This window comes from Odocoileus virginianus, chromosome 24, assembly GCF_023699985.2.
Source record: "Odocoileus virginianus isolate 20LAN1187 ecotype Illinois chromosome 24, Ovbor_1.2, whole genome shotgun sequence".
Lineage (NCBI taxonomy): Eukaryota > Metazoa > Chordata > Mammalia > Artiodactyla > Cervidae > Odocoileus > Odocoileus virginianus.
This window is the reverse complement of record NC_069697.1, coordinates 6,856,816-6,878,347: the sequence shown is the minus strand read 5'-3', so window position 1 is coordinate 6,878,347 and position 21,532 is coordinate 6,856,816. Positions and strand designations below refer to the sequence as shown.

General features: G+C 36.8%; 1 protein-coding gene across 9 annotated transcripts in view; it reads right to left on the bottom strand.

Annotated features, from left to right (window-relative positions):
* The window catches only part of NAV3 (neuron navigator 3), an 889,111-nt gene that overhangs the window by 25,947 nt on the left and 841,632 nt on the right, over window positions 1-21,532 (bottom strand). For 8 of the 9 annotated variants that reach the window (XM_070454242.1, XM_070454243.1, XM_070454238.1 and 5 more), the window contains 8 exons: window positions 18,018-18,139; window positions 17,020-17,040; window positions 16,162-16,334; window positions 14,439-14,592; window positions 12,710-12,932; window positions 3,263-3,360; window positions 804-899; window positions 364-532 (listed from right to left, as the gene is read on the bottom strand). In XM_070454242.1, the coding sequence (XP_070310343.1) occupies window positions 364-532; window positions 804-899; window positions 3,263-3,360; window positions 12,710-12,932; window positions 14,439-14,592; window positions 16,162-16,334; window positions 17,020-17,040; window positions 18,018-18,139 (1,056 nt within the window). The remainder of the gene's footprint in view (window positions 1-363; window positions 533-803; window positions 900-3,262; window positions 3,361-12,709; window positions 12,933-14,438; window positions 14,593-16,161; window positions 16,335-17,019; window positions 17,041-18,017; window positions 18,140-21,532) is intronic. The other variant, XM_070454239.1, reaches the window with a different exon arrangement.

The window sequence follows — 21,532 nt, the reverse complement described above, 5'->3', positions numbered from 1 at the left end:
AAGGTATAGGGATGAATATATTACTTTAGAATACACAATAAACTTTTAGAAATCTCCCCTAAATCAAAGAGGATAATGTAGAAAACCTATAAATTTGAAATTTGATGCATCACATTCCTCTGTGAGTCCTCGAGAATCTTCAAAATTACATCTCAAAACTCAAAGACTTTAATTTACTTGATTTTCTGTTTTTAGTTGGATTTTTGTGTTTTTAATATAAATATGGTTCATTTCATACCCAAACTATTAAAGTAGTTGGCCTACTTTTCAAATATGAAAATTTAAAGTAAAACCGCAAAAATAAAAGGAAAATAAACATTGGTAAACATGCAATTGTGGGTTTTTTTCCACTTTTATTTTTACCTTTCAGGTTCACAGTGATGACGTTGTTATCACCGACAAGGTACCCACAAGGCAGCAATTCAGGCACTTCTAGGCTATGGGATCTAATTAAATCTCCTACACAGTAGCTGGCAATGCAGTCAGAGCTCAGACCAAGGCTGGTGGAGGTATCAATTCTGAACACATATTCCTAAAATTGTATATACAAAGAGCAAAGTCAAAACAGAGGTACAACTCTCCTACCAGTGTAAAATTCTTGGGGATATGAAACTAGCTGTCAAGAATTTTAGAATTGGGTGCTACAATAACTATTAATATCACACAGCATAAAGAGAAAACTTTCCTTAATATTTAAAATACAGGAGAGGAAAAGCAGATAGGGACATGCCATTAAAGTTAAGGGAAGCATCCAAAATGAAACATGTTTGAAAATTAGTATTAGGATATCTTGTACAACGCACCTTAAAGAGACGTCTAATTACACCATCTAAGACATCCCACTTGGTTTTTCCACTAACACCAATGGATCCTATCAAATATGCCTGAGACTTCTGATCCTAAGTAAGATCAAAATAAAATAAGATAAAACCCAACTGTATCTTGTTTTATCTACTAAAAATATTAATATTGGTGGTGATTAACACTAAAATATATATCAAACTTTTGGTTTATATAATAATAGACATACACAGTGAATTATACAAAATACCCCAGCAAACAAAGCAACCAAAGTAACTAATTAACTAACAAGCAAAGTAACAGGAATAGCAACAAAACAAGAGAGAAAGAGGTTAGATGAAGTGGTATGGCCAAGGAAAACTGATTCATGACCTATTCAGTAGAAAGGAAAGGTCCAGGAGAGAACAGTCTTCCATTTTAGCGAGCAGGTACTTTTCTGAAGAGGAGCAGCTTGGTGGGAAGGAGATGGTGATAGAGATGCAATAGAACTATATCTTGAGTCCTAAAATCTCATCTTAATGTTTTTGCAATCTAAATGTTAAGTCCAAAACTCAGTTTATTATTTTGTATTTAGATTATCTCTAAAATTGAATCCAAATTTGAAAAATAAGTTATCCATGGTAGTATGGCATTCATATATTCACAACTCAGGTTCCATTTTGAGTTAATCAGAAAATTCAATATTTAGAATACTTGTCAGGATACCCTACAGGATTACAAGAAATTCTTGAAGATTCTTGGAGAATCTTCAAAATTACATCTCAAAACCCAAAGACTTTCATTTACTTGATTTTTCCTTTTTGGTAGGGTTTTTGTGTTTTAAATATAAACATGGTTCATTTCATAGCAAAACTATTAAACTGGTTAGCTTACTTTTCAAATATGAAAATCTAAAGTGAAACTACATCTACCATGTAATTAAGAAAAGTGATATTAGGTCAAGTCATTTAGCTGGCTCAGACCTCCATTTCTTCATCTATAACATTTAACTCTATAAGGGAAAATCATTATCACCACTACTTAGGTATAACCTGAAACCAATATTTGTTTAAAACAAAAGTTTGAAATTCATAGCAAAACCACTGTTATTTTTAAACTACTGTTATAGACTGAACGTTCTTTTTCCACTCACATTCATATATTAAAACCACAACTGCCAACTGATGGTGTTTGGAAATGGAGTCAGCAAGAGGGAATAAGAGTTAAATTAGGCCATGAGAGTGGGTCTGACATCATAGGATCAGTAGCCTTCTAAGTAGGAGAAGTAAGAGAGAGATCTCTCTCTCCCTAGGACATAGCCAGGAAGGTTCCATTTGCAACCCAAAGAGAAAGCCCTTTTCCACCAAATTAGACAGCACCTTGAGCTTGGACTTAATAACCAGGAGAAAGCAAATTTCCATTGTTTAATCCATCCAATATGTAGAATTTTGTTATGCTAACTCAAGAAGACTAAGACAACTACTTTTTAACATTCAAAAAATATTGTCTTTCAGAATTATTTTGAAAAAGAAAACTTGTTTTCTGGTGTTAATGTAACTAAGTCAAAATGGACACGCTTACAGGGCTCTTAAGCAGCTGCTTTTAAATCAGAGATCTTCAAGCTTCACTGAGACTATTATAGTCTTTTACAAAAAGACCCACATGGGAAATTCAGGCACAGATATGCAGCTCAAGCAGAAAGCTTATGGCATTAGAATTCTTGGAATATATGCTCAATGAAAAAATTCTCAATTGCTAGCTCACTTTTCAAACTTAAATACTTTAATTATCTTAAAATTCTAAAGTTCTTTACTCTTCTGTTTGATAAAAAAAGAAAAATTTAATATTTACCAATTTGTATTTTTGGCCACTGAAATACAGTTTCAACTTGAAAAAATATTTTTGTTTCAAGAAGAGTCTAGGATCAGGATGGATTGCCAATTTGAAGGCAATATTTGACTTCAGAAAAATTAAATATTTGCCTTTTCAGCTAAGGCCTTGCTTAAAAATGATACACACAAGTAGCATTAATGGACATTGTTATAATGAGTCTAACAAAATATATATATCTTTTCAGTGTCTAGAATAGCCATATAGCTTATAATCTCCTCTTTGTAAAAAGACCATCTTGACAGTTCTAGCAACACAGTACCATATATCACAAATATCACCTATATTTAGTTAGATAAGATGTTCATGTCAAAGTAAGCCATATGTTTTTTTTTTTTAGATTTTAGGAATGAGGGTGGCTGACAACCACTAATGTTTTCAGTGAATAAACATGAAGTACGGAGACACATTTCTATCTATAGGATGAGGCCATTTCTTTTGAGTCCCTAACTTTCATGCTTTTATAAACATATTAAACCAATGCCAAGACAAACACTGCTGGTAGTATATTTATCAGAACAAATACTCATATTTGAATATATTTGATTCATGGTCATTCACAGTAATAAAGTGCTTAAAATTAAAGAAATACCTTTGCTCGACTGTAGCCCTTGCTTATGGAGACTATAATTTTCACACTGCGGCCATCTTTATGTCCAGTTGCATCACCAGGATCATCCAGCAAAATATCTACCAAATTTTCAAAGAAACACACAAATACACATACATAACAGAATCACGTTAGCTCAGATTTGTCTACTGTCATCATTTTCTCCCCTCTAGTTTTACATTTTTCAACGGGAATATTTACCTTTTCTGCCATCCCTTCTAACTTAACACATGTGAAAAACCTCAGCTTTCAAGAAGATGGGTGGCTGTGGTTGGGTTAAAGTTTTCATCTAAGACTTCATTTCTGTTTTCAAAGATCTTCCCCCAACTGTTGGGCCGTCACATTAGGTGAGGAAATAAGGGGCTTCTTTTCCTGTTATGCACAGGTCTGAGTAATACCTGAATAATATTTAGTTACCATCATAATTGCCACAAATTGAAAAGTAATCTGATTTTCTATACAGCTGAAAATATCCAAGCTCAAAACCCATGAAATTATGAATGCAAAGGTGCTGAGGCTGACTGTCAACTGAAATTATTTTCAAGCATTTGGTACAAACACGGCTATATGACTACTTTTCCTTATATCTGTAACTTTAGGTACTGTTTTGAATTTCAATGATGGCATTATACTTCCCTGAATAAATATATTAATTATTGCTCTTCTCTCCCCCTTCTGCTCACAATTTCAAAACAAAAATGATATTTCTAGTAATCAGCTAAGAGTTACAGAAGCATGATAAAGCTAGTTAACCTTTAAACTACCAACTTTAAATGTGATTAAAGAGTAATTTAAATATAGTATATGAGATCAATGTTCAGTTTGGAGAATGAGTAAGGCAAACTATCCCACATATGTTTTCCTTTGACAATGATGATATTATAGAGGCATATTTAATATGAAGATAGTGTTCTGGGGACAAAGGAAACTTAGTTTAGCTACATGCTGAAGATCACATGTGCCTGGTGACAAGAGGACTCAATTGCTCAAATTGTAAATTCAGAGAGACAAGGACTTTGACTGCATCATTATATTAAAGAAACAATTTCATCAAATGGGTTCTGAAAATAAAATGGTTCTATTACTTTAATAATTGGAATATGCAATTTTGCAAAGAAAGGAGTTTAAAAAATGCCATAATACCATAATAATCAAAAACAAATTTAGAGTTTAAGGAATAAGGAGTTTTTTTGCTAGAAATTTTTAAATTGTCAAAGAGAATCTCTCTTACTGGAATTAATTTTTTTTTTTTTACTAGATTAACATCCTCCTGCTTTCATCTTTTTGCTTATCCTGCTCAAAACTCTCCCTTAAGTGTCATTTTAATTCTCATTCCTTTTCTCAAAATAAAGTGGCTAATAATTCACATCTAGATACCTTATAATTCATGACCAAATCACCTCTTTAGTACTTTGATTATTCATAACTGTTCATAAATATTAAAAAATAATTATTTAAAATAATAATTTATTAAGCATCAAAGAAATCAGGTACTGTACTGGGCATTGGGAATGAATACCGTGGTGAGAAAGAATATGAATTCCCTGCTCTATCACTTACTGAGCTAATTATAGTAATCACTTCCCTAAGTCTCGGTTTCTTCATCTATAAAATGAGTTATAAAAGCATCAGCTTGGCAGTTATTGGGCGCATAACAGACAATGCTTTTAAAGCACTTTATCCTCAGTATTTAGTAAGTTCATCTGTTCTAACCATTACTCCTTTTCTCTGTATGTCTACTGTAACTCCTTGTATTAACAGTTGGAGGAGAATACCGCTGCTCACTCTGGGTCTCCTCATTGGGACATGGAAGGGATGGTCATCTGAGCAAACAACTCTGAGGGAAAACAAATAACAGCCAATTTGAGATAGGGTTCTTTGTGTTTTGTTTTTGGTTTATTTACTTATTATTTATTTATTTTGGGGAAAAAAGTTATGGTCCTCTGTCAACATATTGAAAAAAAAGAATAAAAATTTTGCCATTCTGGTTCCAATCAAGTGAAATACTGTCAAGAAAAATAAAGGTCTTTTCACACCTCTGTCTTCACTGGATGCACGGAACAGGCACTATTATTTCAGGGACTGGATGTCTGTCAATTGTCCTCTGTCTTGTCTACTTTTTTTTTTTTTAATTAATCATGTACTCTACAAAGCTTTTCTGTTAAAAAGCCCCAGCATAAAAGGACTTCTGATTGTCAAGTTTAAGCCCACTAACCATGCAGAGTTCCAAACAATAGCAAGGAGAGATAATAAAGCCTTCCTCAGCGATCAATGCAAAGAAATAGAGGAAAACAATAGAATGGGAAAGACTATAGATCTCTTCAAGAAAATTAGAGCTACAAAGGGAACATTTCATGCAAAGATGGGCACAATAAAGGACAGAAATGGTATGGACCTAACAGAAACCAAAGACATTAAGAAGAGGCGGCAAGAATACACAGAAGAACTGTGCAAAAAAGATCTTCACGACCCAGATAAAACGATGGTGTGATCACTCACACTCACCTAGAGCCAGACATCCTAGAATGTGAAGTCAAGTGGGCCTTAGGAAGCATTACTATGAACAAAGTTAGTGGAGGTGATGGAATTCCAACTGAGCTATTTCAAATCTTAAAAGATGATGCTGTGAAAGTGCTGCACTCAATATATCAGCAAATTTGGAAAACTCAGCAGTGGTCACAGGACTGGAAAAGGTCAGTTATCATTCCAATCCCTAAGAAAGGCAATGCCAAGGAATGCTCAAACTACTGCATAATTGCACTCATCTCACACGCTAGTAAAGTAATGTTCAAATTTCTCCAGGCCAGGCTTTGGCAATATGTGAACCGTGAATTCCAGATGTTCAAGCTGGTTTTAGAAAAGGCAGAGGAATCAGAGATCAAATAGCCAACATCCACTGGATCATTGAAAAAGCAAGAGAGTTCCAGAAAAACATCTACTTCTGCTTTATTGACTATGCCAAAGCCTTTGACTGTGTGGATCACAATAAACTGTGGAAAATTCTGAAGGAGATGGGAATACCAGACCATCTGACCTGCCTCCTGAGAAACCTGTATGCAGGTCAGGAAGCAACAGTTAGAACTTGACATGGAACAACAGACTGGTTCCAAATAGGAAAAGGAGTACATCAAGGCTGTATATTGTCACCCTGCTTATTTAACCTATATGCAGAGTACATCATGAGAAAAGTTGGGCTGGAAGAAGCACAAGCTGGAATCAAGATTGCTGAGAGAAATATCAATAACCTCAGATAGGCTGATGACACCACCCTTATGGGAGAAAGTGAAGAAGAACTAAAGAGCCTCTTGATGAAAGTGAAAGAGGAGAGTGAAAAAGTTGGCTTAAAGCTCAACATTCAGAAAACTAAGATCATGACATCCAGCCCCATCACTTCATGGCAAATAGACGGGGAAACAGTGGGAACAGTGGCTGACTTTATTTTGTGGGGCTCCAAAATCACTGCAGATGGTGTGTGCAGCCATGAAATTAAAAGATGCTTACTCCTCGGAAGGAAAGTTATGACCAACCTCAGTTCAGTTCAGTTCAGTCTCTCAGTCGTTCTGACTTTTGTGACCCCATGAATCCCAGCACACCAGGCCTCCCTGTCCATCACCAACTCCTGGAGTTCACCCAAACTCATGTCCATCGAGTCAGTAATGCCATCCAGCCATCTCATCCTCTGTCGTCCCCTTCTCCTCCTGCCCCCAATCCCTCCCAGCATCAGGGTCTTTTCCAATGAGTCAACTCTTCGCATGAGGTGGCCAAAGTACTGGAGTTTCAGCTTCAGTATCAGTCCTTCCAATGAATACCCAGGACTGATCTCCCTTAGGATGGACTGGTTGGATCTCCTTAAAGTCTGAGGGACTCTCAAGAGTCTTCTCCAATACCACAGTTCAAAAGCATCAATTTTTCGGCACTCAGGTTTCTTCAAAGTCCAACTTTCACATCCATTCATGACCACTGGAAAAACTATAGCTTTGACTAGATTGACCTTGGTTGGCAAAGTAATGTCTCTGCTTTTTAATATGCTATCTAGGTTGGTCATAACTTTCTTTCCAAGGAGTAAGCATCTTTTAATTTCATGACTGCAATCACCATCTGCAGTGATTTTGGAGCCCAAAAATAGTAAAGTCTGTCATGGTTTCCACTGTTTCTCCATCTATTTCCTATGAAGTGATGGGACCAGATGGCATGATCTTAGTTTTCTGAATGTTGAGCTCTAAGTCAACTTTTTCACTCTCCTCTTTCACTTGCAAGAGGCTTTTTAGTTCCTCTTCACTTTCTGCCATAAGGGTGGTATCATCTGCATATCTGAGATTGTTGATATTTCTCCTGGCAATCTTAATTCCAGCTTGTGCTTCTTCCAGCCCAGCTCTTCTCATGATGTACTCTGCATATAAGTTAAATAAGCAGGGTGATAATATACAGCCTTGACGTACTCCTTTTCCTATTTGGAACCAGTCTGTGTTCCATGTCCAGTTCTAACTGTTGCTTCCTGACCTGCATACAGGTTTCTCAAGAAGCAGGTCAGGTAGTCTGGTATTCCCATCTCTTTCAGAATTTTCCAGTTTATTGTGATCCACACAGTCAAAGGCTTTGGCATAGTCAATAAAGCAGAAGTAGAAGTTTTTCTGGAACTCTCTTGCTTTTTCAATGATCCAGTGGATGTTGGCAATTTGTTCTCTGGTTCCTCTGCCTTTTCTAAAACCAGCTTGAACATACTGAAGTTAATGGCTCATGTATTGCTGAAGCCTGACTTGGAGAATTTTGAGCATTACTTTACTAGCATGTGAAATGAGTGCAATTGTGCGGCAGATTGACAAGATGTTAAAAAGCAGAGACATTCCTCTGTCAACAAAGGTCCATCTAGTCAAGGCTATGGTTTTTCCAGTAGTCATGTATGGATGTGGGAGTTGGACTACAAAGAAAGCTGAGCACCGAAAAATTGATGCTTTTGAACTGTGGTGTTGGAGAAGATTCTTAAGGGTCCCTTGGACTGCAAGGAGATCCAACCAGTCCATCCTACAGGAGATCAGTCCTGGGTGTTCACTGGAAGGACTGATGCTGAAGCTGAAACGCCAGTACTTTGGCCACCTCATGCGAAGAGCTGACTCATCTGAAAAGACCCTGATGCTGGGAAAGATTGAAGGCAGGAGGAGAAGGGCACGACAGAGGATGAGATGGTTGGATGGCATCACTGACTCGATGGACATGGGTTTGGGTGGACTCCGGGAGTTGGTGATGGATAGGAAGGCCTGGTGTACTGCAGTTCATGGGGTCGCAAAGAGTCGGACACGACTGAGTGACTGAACTGAACTGAAACAATCCTGAAGGGAATAAAAGCTCTCCTAGTCAAGTGATGTCAAGTTATTTAATTTTTTCGCCAGTGTAGACACAAGAATCACCCTTTAAAAATAACCGAGGGAAGAAAATAATACAATACTATAATAAATGATGAAATGGATAATTGTAAAGCACATTAAAAAAGAAAATATCCTGCACCCACCAAATGATCCCAAATTCTGAATCATGGCCAGCACATGGCCACAAAAGTTGTAAATTTAATTTCTTTGATTTTATATCTACCTTTATGAGTCCTAGCCTTCCCTAGACATTAGTTGTGTGTATAATTTTTATATAGCCATTCTTTCTAAACTACTTTCAGTACTAAATTTGCCTCCTTTAAACCTGATCATGTTGCAGGATATAAAATTAACACACAGAAATCTCTTGCATTCCTATACACTAACAATGAGAAAGCAGAAAGAGAAATTAAGGAAATGATACCATTCACCATTGCAACAAAAAGAATAAAATACTTAGGAGTATATCTACCTAAAGAAACAAAAGACCTAACATAGAAAACTATAAAACACTGATGAAAGAAATCAAAGAGGACACAAACAGATGGAGAAATATACCGTGTTCAGGGATTGGAAGAATCAATATTGTGAAAATGGCTATACTACCCAAAGCAATCTACAGATTCAATGCAATCCCTATCAAACTACCAACGGTATTTTTCACAGAACTAGAACAAATAATTTCACAATTTGTATGGAAATACAAAAAACCTTGAATAGCCAAAGTAACCTTGAGAAAGAAGAATGGAACTGGAGGAATCAACCTGCCTGACTTCAGACTATACTACAAAGCCACAGTCATCAAGACAGTATGGTACTGGCACAAAGACAGAAATATAGATAAATGGAACAGAATAGAAGCCCAGAGATAAATCCACGAACCTATGGTCACCTTATCTTCAACAAAGGAGGCAAGGATATACAATGGAAAAAAGACAAACTCTTTAACAAGTGGTGCTGGGAAAACTGGTCAACCACCTGTATAAGAATGAAACTAGAACACTTTCTAACACCATACACAAGAATAAACTCAAAATGGATTAAAGATCTAAATGTAAGACCAGAAACTATAAAACTCCTAGAGGAGAACATAGGCAAAACACTCTCCGACATAAATCACAGCAGGATCCTCTATGACCCACATCCCAGAATTTTAGAAACAAAAGCAAAAATAAACAAATGGGACCTAATGAAACTTAAAAGCTTTTGCACAACAAAGGAAACTATAAGCAAGGTGAAAAGACAGCCCTCAGATTGGGAGAAAATAATAGCAAATGAAGCAACAGACAAAGGATTAATCTCAAAAATATACAAGCAACTCCTGCAGCTCAATTCCAGAAAAACAAATGACCCAATCAAAAAATGGCCCAAAGAATTAAACAGACATTTCTCCAAGGAAGACATACGGATGGCAAAAAAACACATGAAAAGATGCTCAACATCACTCATTATCAGAGAAATGCAAATCAAAACCACAATGAGGTACCATTACACACCAGTCAGGATGGCTGCTATCCAAAAGTCTACAAGCAATAAATGCTGGAGAGGGTGTGGAGAAAAGGGAACCCTCTTACACTGTTGGTGGGAATGCAAATTAGTACAGCCACTATGGAAAACAGTGTGGAGATTCCTTAAAAAGCTGGAAATAGAACTGCCATATGACCCAGCAATACCACTTCTAGGCATACACACTGAGGAAACCGGATCCAAAAGAGACACGTGCACCCCAATGTTCATCGCAGCACTGTTTATAATAGCCAGGACATGGAAGCAACCTAGATGCCCATCAGCAGACGAATGGATGAGGAAACTGTGGTACATATACACCATGGAATATTACTCAGCCATTAAAAAAGAGTTCATTTGAATCAGTTCTAATGAGATGGATGAAACTGGAGCCCATTATACAGAGCGAAGTAAGCCAGAAAGATAAAGACCATTACAGTATACTAACACATATATATGGAATTTAGAAAGATGGTAACGATAACCCTATATGCAAAAAAAGAAAAAGAGACTCAGATGTATAGAACAGACTTGTGGACTCTGGGAGAAGGCGAGGGTGGGATGTTTCAAGAGAACAGCATCGAAACATGTATATCTAGGGTGAAACAGATCACCGGCCCAGGCTGGATGCATGAGACAAGTGCTCGGGCCTGGTGCACTGGGAAGACCCAGAGGGATAGGGTGGAGAGGGAGGTGGGAGGGGGGACTGGGATGGGGAATACATGTAAATCCATGGCTAATTCATTTCAGTGTATGACAAAAACCACTGCAATGTTGTAAAGTAATTAGCCTCCAACTAATAAAAATAAATGGAAAAAAAAAAAAACCCTGATCATGCCTTGGGCTAAAACAAAATCATGTAACAGGCCATAAAATCCCACCATTAAGCCATCCTGTAAGGTACTAACCCTTATGAAGTGAAGCCCCAGGACGCAGGAAAGCACTGACTGCCGTTAGGTGTGGATCCTACTTCACTTCTCTCAGATCCATCACTGAGAAGCCAACATATAGGATGTGGCTCAGGACCCTCAGACTTAAAGTTTTTGCTCTTTTCTTCCCCCATCTTTTGAAGAAAGTGGTGATAACATCTCATGGATAATTTATACATTCAAGTTACTACCATATTTCTATAGCTTTATTTTACCTAATGACTTATAAGTTCATTTAATTATAACCTCTGTTTTTTCTTGTGCTGTGTTCAGTCCTGTCTGACTTTTTGTGACCGCACGCACTGTAGCCTTCCAGGCCCCTCTGTCTATAGGGATTCCCCAGTCCAGATTACTGGAGTGGGGAGCCCTTCCCTTCTCCAGGGGACCCTCCCAATCCAGGGATCGAACCGGGGTCTCCTGCACTGCAGGCTGATTCTTTTATCAGCTGAGCTACTGGTACTAATATTTCTTTGGTTTGATGTGTTTTCTCAGAATTCATTTTCCTTCCCCCATCCCTGCCAAATGGTATAAAACACTGTTTCCATGAACTTGAGGGAATTCCTACTTACCTTTTAGTTTTCAGCTACCTTTTATAAGAAAGCAAGTATGCATTTGGGCCATTTATTTTATCCCATGAAGGGAAGATATAATTAGTAGAATTTTACAAATTCTGACCTTTTGGAAGCAAGAGATATGATTTATTAACATATCATCAGTATCAGCTTGTTGTATATCTATTTGTGTTTTTCACCTTATCTTTGTTTTCTATACTTTAGGCAAGTCATGAAGTTTCTCAGTTCTATCATGGGATCTAAAATTGCCCAGGAACATGCAAATTATTGGTTTTCCAGCGTCATCTAGTGGCTGTGCTTTGTAATCACCACAGATCCTCCTATAAATCTTTATTCAACCAAGTCCTTCATGTATTCAAAAATAATTAAATGCTGTGTGTGCGCTCAATTAAAGGAGCACTTATACTTCATAAGTGAATAGTTCATCAGATATTAAGACAATGGTGTGTTACATGATTCTATTTTTTCTTTTTTTTTTATGATTCTATTTTCAACTGACTAAATCGGCACCCTTATTCTGAACACAATGCTGGAATCCAGTGTTTCCTTTTTGTCTGTTTGGTGACAGTTTAATAGAGCTGTAGTCTGGTGAGAGAGGAGCACTGTATTCTCACTGGGCTGCAAAATGCAGGCTCACCTAGTCAAATTTAGGCATAGGTCCTGAAAATGGGCTTCCTACACTTAAAAGGCTATCAAATTGCACGGGGCTCTGATTATCTAGTGATGAGTGCGAACGACCGTCACTGAGAACATTGCTCCTTCGTCCTATCTGTAATCCTGGAGGAAGCGCTTCTCAAGCACAAACAGTTGTTTAAAAAAATGATATGAAAACCATACCTCCAAGGCATTTCACTCTTTTACACAGAATGTTCTTTTAAAGTGATCATGACAGAGAATGAACTCATAAGGGAAAAGGGCTATCTCTGAGAATGAGGGTGTTAACGCTTTGAAGAGGCAATGGGTGAGGGTTGCGGCGGGCAAGGGGCTCCCAGTTCGAGGCGTCCTCGCTTGTGAAGTCACAGGCAAGCTTCGGCTGAGGCCATGTGCGCACAAAATCACCTGAGGTGACAGCCTCCGCGATGTTCAGATTGTTCAGCGAGAGGCCCAAGGACTGGCGAGAGGACGAGGACGAGGTGCTGCTGGCGGACTCGGACGGGGGCCGGGCGGGCTTCGCGGCGCGCCCCGGCTCCGCCTTCGCGGCGTGCCCCGCCTCCGCCTTCGCGACGTGCCCCGTCTCCGCCTTCAGCCGGTCATTCTCGGCCTTCAGGATTTCAATCTCATTCTGTGGGGAGATCGGAAACATGAAAACACGGCGCTAAGTCGAAGAGAAAAGGGTATCAACTCTTTCAGTAGTGTTAATCGGTGTGTGTGTGTGTTTTAATGTGGTGAGAGAGTAAATGAATGTAAATTATGAAAACAAGATTTCCTTCCAACGAAGGAAAAGTAAGTATCTTTCTCTGTCTCCCACATATACATATTCAGATATTCACAAATACAGATACACTGACCAGTGGAATATTTTTATACTTTAAAAAAAAATCTATCATATATTTGAGGAGTTTTCCAGGATGTGGTCTCACCTGAATTAAGAATAACATAATTGAAGAGGTCATTCCATTTCTCATTTTAGAATTAAACACTACAACATATATAAAAACAGATAACCAACAGAGAGACCTACTATATACTCAGTGTTTTGTAAAAACTCATAAGGGAAAAGAATCTAAAAAGAATGTATCTATATCTATCTATATTCAGTTTTATATATATATATATATATGTGTGTATATATATATATGTGTGTGTGTGTATATATATATATATATATGTGTGTGTGTGTATATATATATATATATATAAAACTGAATCACTGTGCCGTACATCTGACACTTTGTAATACAACATTATAAATCAACTATGCTTTAATAAAATAAAAATTTTTTTAAATTAACGAAATACTATTAATACCTCATCATAGAAAATGCCCTTCATAATACTCAATTCAGAGAGAGTTGAAAACCACAGTAAAACAAAAGTAATATAAATGAACTGATTTAAAATCATCACTTCAGAATTCTAGCTAATGTCTGGAAAAGTTTTTGTTCCTTCACAACAGGGCACTAAGCTCATAGAAACAACACAAGCCTTTTGATGACTCTATCAGTGCTTTAGGAATCTGCTTGGCAACAAGTTTTTCCTGTTTCAGTCATCTGTGGTACCAAGTGATTACTGGTTGACAATAATAAAATGAAAGTCTGAGCACAGACTGATTCTGAATTTAGCCTTCGGATCCTTCCAAGACATACAAAAGCTTTACTTTTACAGATGGCACTCTACATCACTTTTACTTTCATATTTAGAAAGCTTGTGTTATATTTCTGTCCTTTCCTCATTTCATTTGTTTTTCAATAAAAAATAGGTAAAGGTGTTTGAAAGTCAGATTTCAAAATTATAGGAAAAAGTCACCAAGGGTAAATCATGGGAAAGTGAAGAAGCAAGGGCTGTAGTAGTTTCTCTGAAAACTTAGCTCTCAGCCAATTCAATCACTAGTAAAGTGCCTTCAATGGTCCTTGAGTGCAACCAGCCAGTTTGCACTCCCGTTTCCAAACCTGGATTTGACAAAATTCTCCAACCGATATTAGGAAAGGAGTTGCAGAGATTAAATAAAAAGAGTGCATTTCCAAAAGGGATTTAAATGTGAGATTTGCTTTCGCAATAACTGAGAGGAGAGAATAAGCAGCATTTTAAATCTCTCCTGTTCATTCCTTGCAGGTGCTTACAGACCAACCTGCATCCGGTTCATGGCTTCCCGGATCTGATCGAGATGATGTGCAGAGCTGAGGGCCTCCAGCCGAATATCTGTTAATTTTAATTCCTTTTCTCTGAGCTCACTCTTCAACTGCAGAATTATCTCTGCCTCAGCCTCTGTGCATTCACAGATCCTGAAGAAAGAAGAAAGCACAAAATCAGCAGTTGGGGAAGCCAGAGGATTAGGAAAGGCAATGATTCTTTTAAAAGCTGAACTGCAATATTATCCAGCAGGTACAGAGATTATTTGCTGCTGGCAAAACCTAGAGAAAAGGAAAAAGAGTTTTACCAACAGTAATACATTCATAGGTTCAAAACTGAAAAGAGTAGGCCTTTGTCTCTCTCTCTTTTTTTAATCTCTATTTTTTGAAGTTGAAAAACAACCTATCTTTACTGTATAGAAACTGATACTCAAAATTCCCTTGTTGCTGATATTTATGGGGCTGAAAGTCAGAGTAGTACTGCATCTCATTCAACCATTTTCTCAAGAGACTTAACCTTCTATTTGCAACATATTAAATTTGTTTAAAACAAAGTTATTATGCATTAAAATATTGATGTCTAGTTTTATAAAATTTTGCAAAGAATAACCTTATTTGCCATAATACTATCTTCAAGTTACCACAAAACTTCAAAATAAATACTGTAGACAAATCAAGGAGATTAGTTTTGGACATTTAAGTAATGGATGAGTGTTATATAATCCTGGTAGGCTCAGCTGATTTAGGAGGTCAGCTAATGAAACTGAACCAAGGTTTCAACACAAACAAGCAGGCTAGTTGGGGCTGCTTGAAGGTCACATACACTACACCCTTACTGTTGTTGTGGTGGTGTTTTGCAGACAGCTTGGGAGGAAATGTGTCAAAAGAAGTTCTTTTATATTAATGAATATCTTTTCTATTTAAAATGCAAGGATTAAGCTGCTGGTCACAAAATGACAGTGCTATGTTCTTCTAAGTCAGGGAATTATAGCAGGTGCGCAAGGTCTTAAATGGTTCTATTTGTGGCCCTGCTGCATATGCCAGCTCTGGGGAGCTGCCGTCACTGGCACACATGGAATCTGAACTAAATAGTATACAGAACAAAGAGAATTATCAGAGCACATGTTTTACATTCTAAATGTTTTATTCTTTCTTATAACATTATAGTGGGATACTATAAAAAAAATGCTATGCTAGATTATCTAACACATGAAGAAAAATGGATTGCAGTTTGGCTTAAGGTAACAAAATTTTACTTCCACAACAGGAGGGCAGAGGAGGTCGTTATTGTTGAAACACATGCGAGTGATTTTAGAGAAAGCAGGAGTGAACACTGCTTAGGTTAGCACTGGGATCTTGGGCAGTTTTCATGCATCACACTTCATTTTACCGGGATCTATGCTTGTAGATCACAGGGCCATTTTGCCGTTTCTTTGGTGGCCAGACAAGGGGTGACCTGCATTTAATGCACAGTTAGATAGATACAAGGACAAATGCCAGTGAAAATAATAACTTAGAAAAGGGGAGAATGAGATCAAGAAACATTCACGTTCTAATGTATGGAAAACAGAAGAGAAATGAATGCTGCCTGCTATTCTAAGGAAGATCTGGAAATACTGGACACAGCGACGGTGCTGCGGTTCCATTCGGAACAGACACGTGGGCCTGGCCTGAAGTTGTCTTCAATAGATTCTTCCTCATGCTGCAGAGGGGGTGACTTACGCAGAGGCCGACTGCGAGGGCTTCATGGAGGCTGACCCACAGTCACCCCCGTTGTGGGGCAACTTGGGGGATGCCGGAAGGGACGAATCTGTAAGCTCTTCAATGTCCGAATGTGAGGAAGGAGGCTTGGTAGACTTTTTCTTCCCAAAGGCTTGTTTGAATGAGCTTCTCAGCTGCAAGAAGGACAGAAATTACCTTCCTTGTCTATTTGCACTGGGGGCATCTCGCTTTGGGCCGTTAGTTTGCAGGCGCCATCCTAGCCACTGCCTGGGGTCAGTATGTATAAGCAAAGGATTAACAGCTGCAGCACGGTATCTCCAATTAAAAAAAAAAAAGATACCGTGTTTTGTGTTTCTGTTTTATTCTCGTATTAATCCAGCACAGCGCAAACATGGAAGGCTTTTAAACAGTGCAGGGACAAGGGCATGGCTGTCAGAGCACTCATTTAAAACGAAGTACCTTGAAGGGATCTCCTTTCAGAAGGCTCCTCTCTTCAAGGCAATTTGTTTTAAATGGCCACTTTAGCACTACTGTCAAGTCAGGGCCTGCTGACAGTATAAACTTAAAAAGCAAAATGAAATCAAATTCACCTAACACTTCATTAATTGTGAGTTTCTATTCAAATTTTCAGTTCCCAGACTATGCAAAACCAGAATTGGTATGCCCTACAGCGCTATTTGGAAAGTAGTTTTACTTCTCTTTAAAATTGAAGATTAAAATGAAAAGACACAAAGGAGAGACAAACAAGGTAATCTGTTTTTAAAAGGTATAAAAGCTTCCTGCCAAAATGAATAGCATTCATGCCAAGGGTGGGTGTTTTTATAGATGCATGCCAAATTGTCCACGGTTTATATTCACCTCACTTCCTCTAGAGTTCACCTTGCAGAAACATGAAAGAGTGTGGAATTACAAATCAAGGGAATGAAGGCTGATCAGTATTTTAAAATATTACCTGCATAAACATTTTTTTAAAACAAAAAAGATATTTCTCTCATTATTTACAGAAAGCACTCTAGTAAAATCCTTTCCTAATTTCATTTTGGATTTCATCAAGAGTTCTACTTATTTAAAACTTATTTTTCTTTCATGGCATTCAAAGAAATCCTTTACTTCATTATTTTTTAAACATTTTGTAGTGGTAGCATCTTCTCAGTTTTTCAGCAATTACTTTATATCATAAATTATGTCTCTAGCTAACAAGGGATAGTTCTGTTAAAGTACATTTCTATATTTCTCCTATGTTCTTTTGGTGAAAATATACATAGTTGATTTCTGATACAGTGACATTTTCACACTATAAGCTCTGCTGGTGCAAGGGGTGGAGAAGTTTGCATGGACTCTTCTTTCTCTTTTACCGTTCTATTTTTTCTCCTCTTCCTCCATCAGCATCTTTACCACCATCAACATCATCACCACTACTAACACCACCACCATCATCACCATCATCCTTTTCTTCTTCTTCATCTCCACCTTCACAATAAGGCCCTGCTCTGAGCCATTTATTTATAGATGTTACTCTATTTTTCTTTACAATATCCCTGTAAAGTTAGTATTAATTACCCAGTTTTTACAAACGAGAAAATTTAGGCTCCCCAAAAGGTGAAGTAACTTGCCTAAGAGCCAAAAATTTAGCATTAGAGTTGGGATTCAAATCTAAGTTCAGTTAGTCCCAACTCCAAAACATCTGCTCTTCAGCGCCAGGCTGCCCTGAACTTGTTGATGAGTATAGAATTTGAGGGGTCCGTCACTTGAATGAGATACTGTAAAATGCTGTGAATCTCTAAAGCCCCAAAGGAAAACTCCTGCCTCACTGTGTAGTGATAAGCTTCTGAATTAGATGAATGCTAACAGCTTACCCAGTTTTTCTTCTTCTTCTTCTTGGAGTCAGCATCGTTACCACTGCCAACGCTGGAATGGCTTGTGGCACTGTTAATACTAGAGACGCTTTCAGAGGAATGCTGTCTTCTGATGCGGAGATCTAGCCACAGAGAGAGAGAGTCACATTTACTCATAAAGACTTTCAATCTGAACAAATAAGACTTTCAGGCTTTCTCAGAGCAAGTTCTCTAATAATAGTCAACACAGCTTTGTATAGATTATTTCAATGCAGTTTGAGTTTTATAAGCTTAACAAAGTACCACCCTATTTGCTTTAATTAATTAGTGTATTTGTATTAAGAGTCAATGGGAATCTCAGGTAAGTCTGTAGCACTGGCAGTTTAATGAATTCTGAATTTTGTCCCAAAATTAAATGCTATGCTAGTGATTTTTACTGAATACCTAGATCAAGCAGCACTTAGAAAATAATTTATCCCAATGATATATTCCATGGAGTAAATGGAAACTCATAATGGCATGAAAATTAATTGTGTCTTTTTAATATTTGTCCTTTGAATAAAGCTACCAAAGCCAAATATACTGACTTTCCATTTCATGGAAGCATACCTTGTTAGAGCCAAAACAAACCTTGCGAGTCATCTAAGCACTTCATCTCATAGATGAGGCAACTGAAATGCAAAGAAGTTAAGTACCTTGACCATGGTCAAAGAGCCAATGGGGTGAGAGTGCTCAAGAGAGAATCTCGGTAGACTTCATTTGTGAATTAAATAGAAATCATATTTAAGACAGTGTAATTCTCCCATTACACCTAATCCCAGCCCATGACTTGGAAGAGTAATAGGAGGAGCAATAATAACAGGTAATAATAAAGCTAGCTTTTACTAGATGCTTGCTTTGCTCTGGGAGCATCTAATTTTACTATTAAAGCAAACCACTGAAATGAGTGTAATCACTGAAGCTTCCTTGTAGTAACACAGCTGAAAAAGAGTCTTAGATGGATCCTACTGTCTATTGTACTAACTGCCAGGTAATATGACCTCTATATACTCCTAAAAAGCATGAACTTCTCTTTAGCTAATAAGATATTTTGAAAAGGACACTATTTGATACTAAATCACTTTTTGAAGGTAGTCACTTCATACAAGAAGCTTACAAGATTTATTTATAATTATTAAAATTGAAATTATTTCTACTCATAGTGAGCTGACCTTAAGAGTCTGTGAAGACACAAGTCATTTATAAAGTTATTTTTAAGGTCAAATGTGCTTTTAGTCCATTTCTTACTGCTATATTTAATTGGAATCAATGCAGATTAGCCAAGCAAAAAATATCTCAGTGGAACTTATCAGATGTCAGAAAGTACAATATAGCTTTCAAAAAGTTCCCATAGAAATAATAGTATATAATCAAAACTTTTCAGCAAAGTAGCTTCACAGTAAAATGACCGATGAGATGGAACCTTAACCAGTTACTTGCAAATTGTACAATAAGTATACGTGTGGGTGGGTGATATACACATACATATCTCCATCTTTAATCTCATATACATACCTATCAATAAGTACTTTCATTTTTCCATTAAGAGAATAACTGTGCTGAAAAATCTTATAGGAGGGGAAAAATATAATAGCTGTTTTTAAGAATCCCTAGAATTTGGTCTAAAAGTATATATTTTTTTAAAGATGAACATTTACTGTTTTTGCATGCCAAAAGCATTACCAGTGCCAAAACCTAAATCATGGTATTTATGTGTCTTTTATTTGTTTGTTTTTCTTTCTTTTTTTTATGTGTGTTATTTTGCATCAACAATAAAGGAACACAGTATCCCTTAATCAACTAATGTGGAAATTATGTGAATAAGCAATAAAAGAATATGTGTAGGTTTTTGTGTTTTAAATATCTGCTACATTTGGCTACAAGCTTTTCTGAATAAGATTAGCATTTGCTAGTTTTCTCATCATGACTGACTTTTACAAATAAAGCAGATGTATTAAGAGTTAAAGTATTTCAGAGTTTTCATCATATCCAGAATTAATAAATTATATTTGACTTTAATTAATCCCAAAGTGTTTAAAGATAGGTTAAAAAGTAGTCCTTGGAGGCATTAGCTATGTTCAACTATGACTGCATTTCCAATAAAGGCTGGCAAGGGCATAATTTCAATAACATTACAGGATGAAGGGAATGCATTTTACTTTTCTCTGTCAATTCTTTTCTAGAGTTAAGTATTTGAGTACATGCAGCATCACAGAGTTCAGTAAAGAATGGTTGATCAAATGAATACCAACAATCTGAATGAATGGAGAAGCTTGTTTTAAACAAAATATATTTCAGTTACATGTTTATTCATTCTTCATGTTCCACTTCCCACCCTTTGCTCTGTCACTGTTCTAGTTGGAGCCATTACCATCACCTACTTGCTCTAAGAACAGCCAGCCAACTCATCTTCAAATCTTTTTAAAGAAAAATCTTACCATCACTCTCTTATTTAAGACTTCTCAGTAGATTCCCATTTGAGCAAGAATAGAAAACATTCCAACTCTTAAATATGGCCTACAGATCCCTAAGTAATCTGGTCAGTACTCATCTCTCCAACCTGGTTCAGTTTATTTTATCTTTGATCATTATCTTCTTGGGGTCAGTTCCATAAAGGCATGGATCTCTTTTCTGTCTTAAGACCCTCATGGAATGCTTTTCTCTCAATATTTAAAATCTGCCTTGACAATGAATCCTTGGATTTCCCCTTATACATTACTATCTGGTAAAGGACTTTCTAGACTCTGTAACCAGAGTAGGTTGGTTCTCTGGAACCCTTGCTCTCTATGGCACACATTTTTGTCCATTTTAGAACTTGTTTTATATGCACATTCAGCTACCCTAATGATCACAACAATTCTTTATTTCTGTTTTCCCTTAAGATTAAAAGTTAAATGTTGAGAAAGACTATGTCTAGTTGGTTTACCATTATATATTCAGGGCTTTATACAGAGTATATTATATGCTAGGTGATCAACAAGTAATTGTTGAATAAATATATTCTTACAATTCATTCAGTGTAACACTGAGTTTTAATATTAATCTGAATATCCTATATACATATAATCCTTTATAACTATTTGTTTTTGTTAGTTTTAAACTTTATAAAACTATTATTTAATCTTTCTTGACCAATCTGTATAGTAACTGTTATCCTTTTGTTCATTTTAGTCACCCCTCTCACATATCTGAGCAAAGGAATTCCTATTTTTCAATTCCGGTAAATATTAAGCTACCTGTTGCCTGAGATAAAATGAATCTTTCCAGAAAGTTTTACTTCAGCGTCTTGCACCACAGTAAAGAAGGGATTAAGTCTTTTTAAATCCCTTCTGGACCTATTTACAACATGAAGATTTAGAACATAAGCTGCTTTATTATAGCTCTAAGATAAGCTTTAAATATGCAGTAATTTTCCATGCTGCATATAAATTAACTCCCCCACATGGAAAGTTGCTAAATTATTAACAGAAGTAGCCCCTAGAGAACTAGTTTTTCTT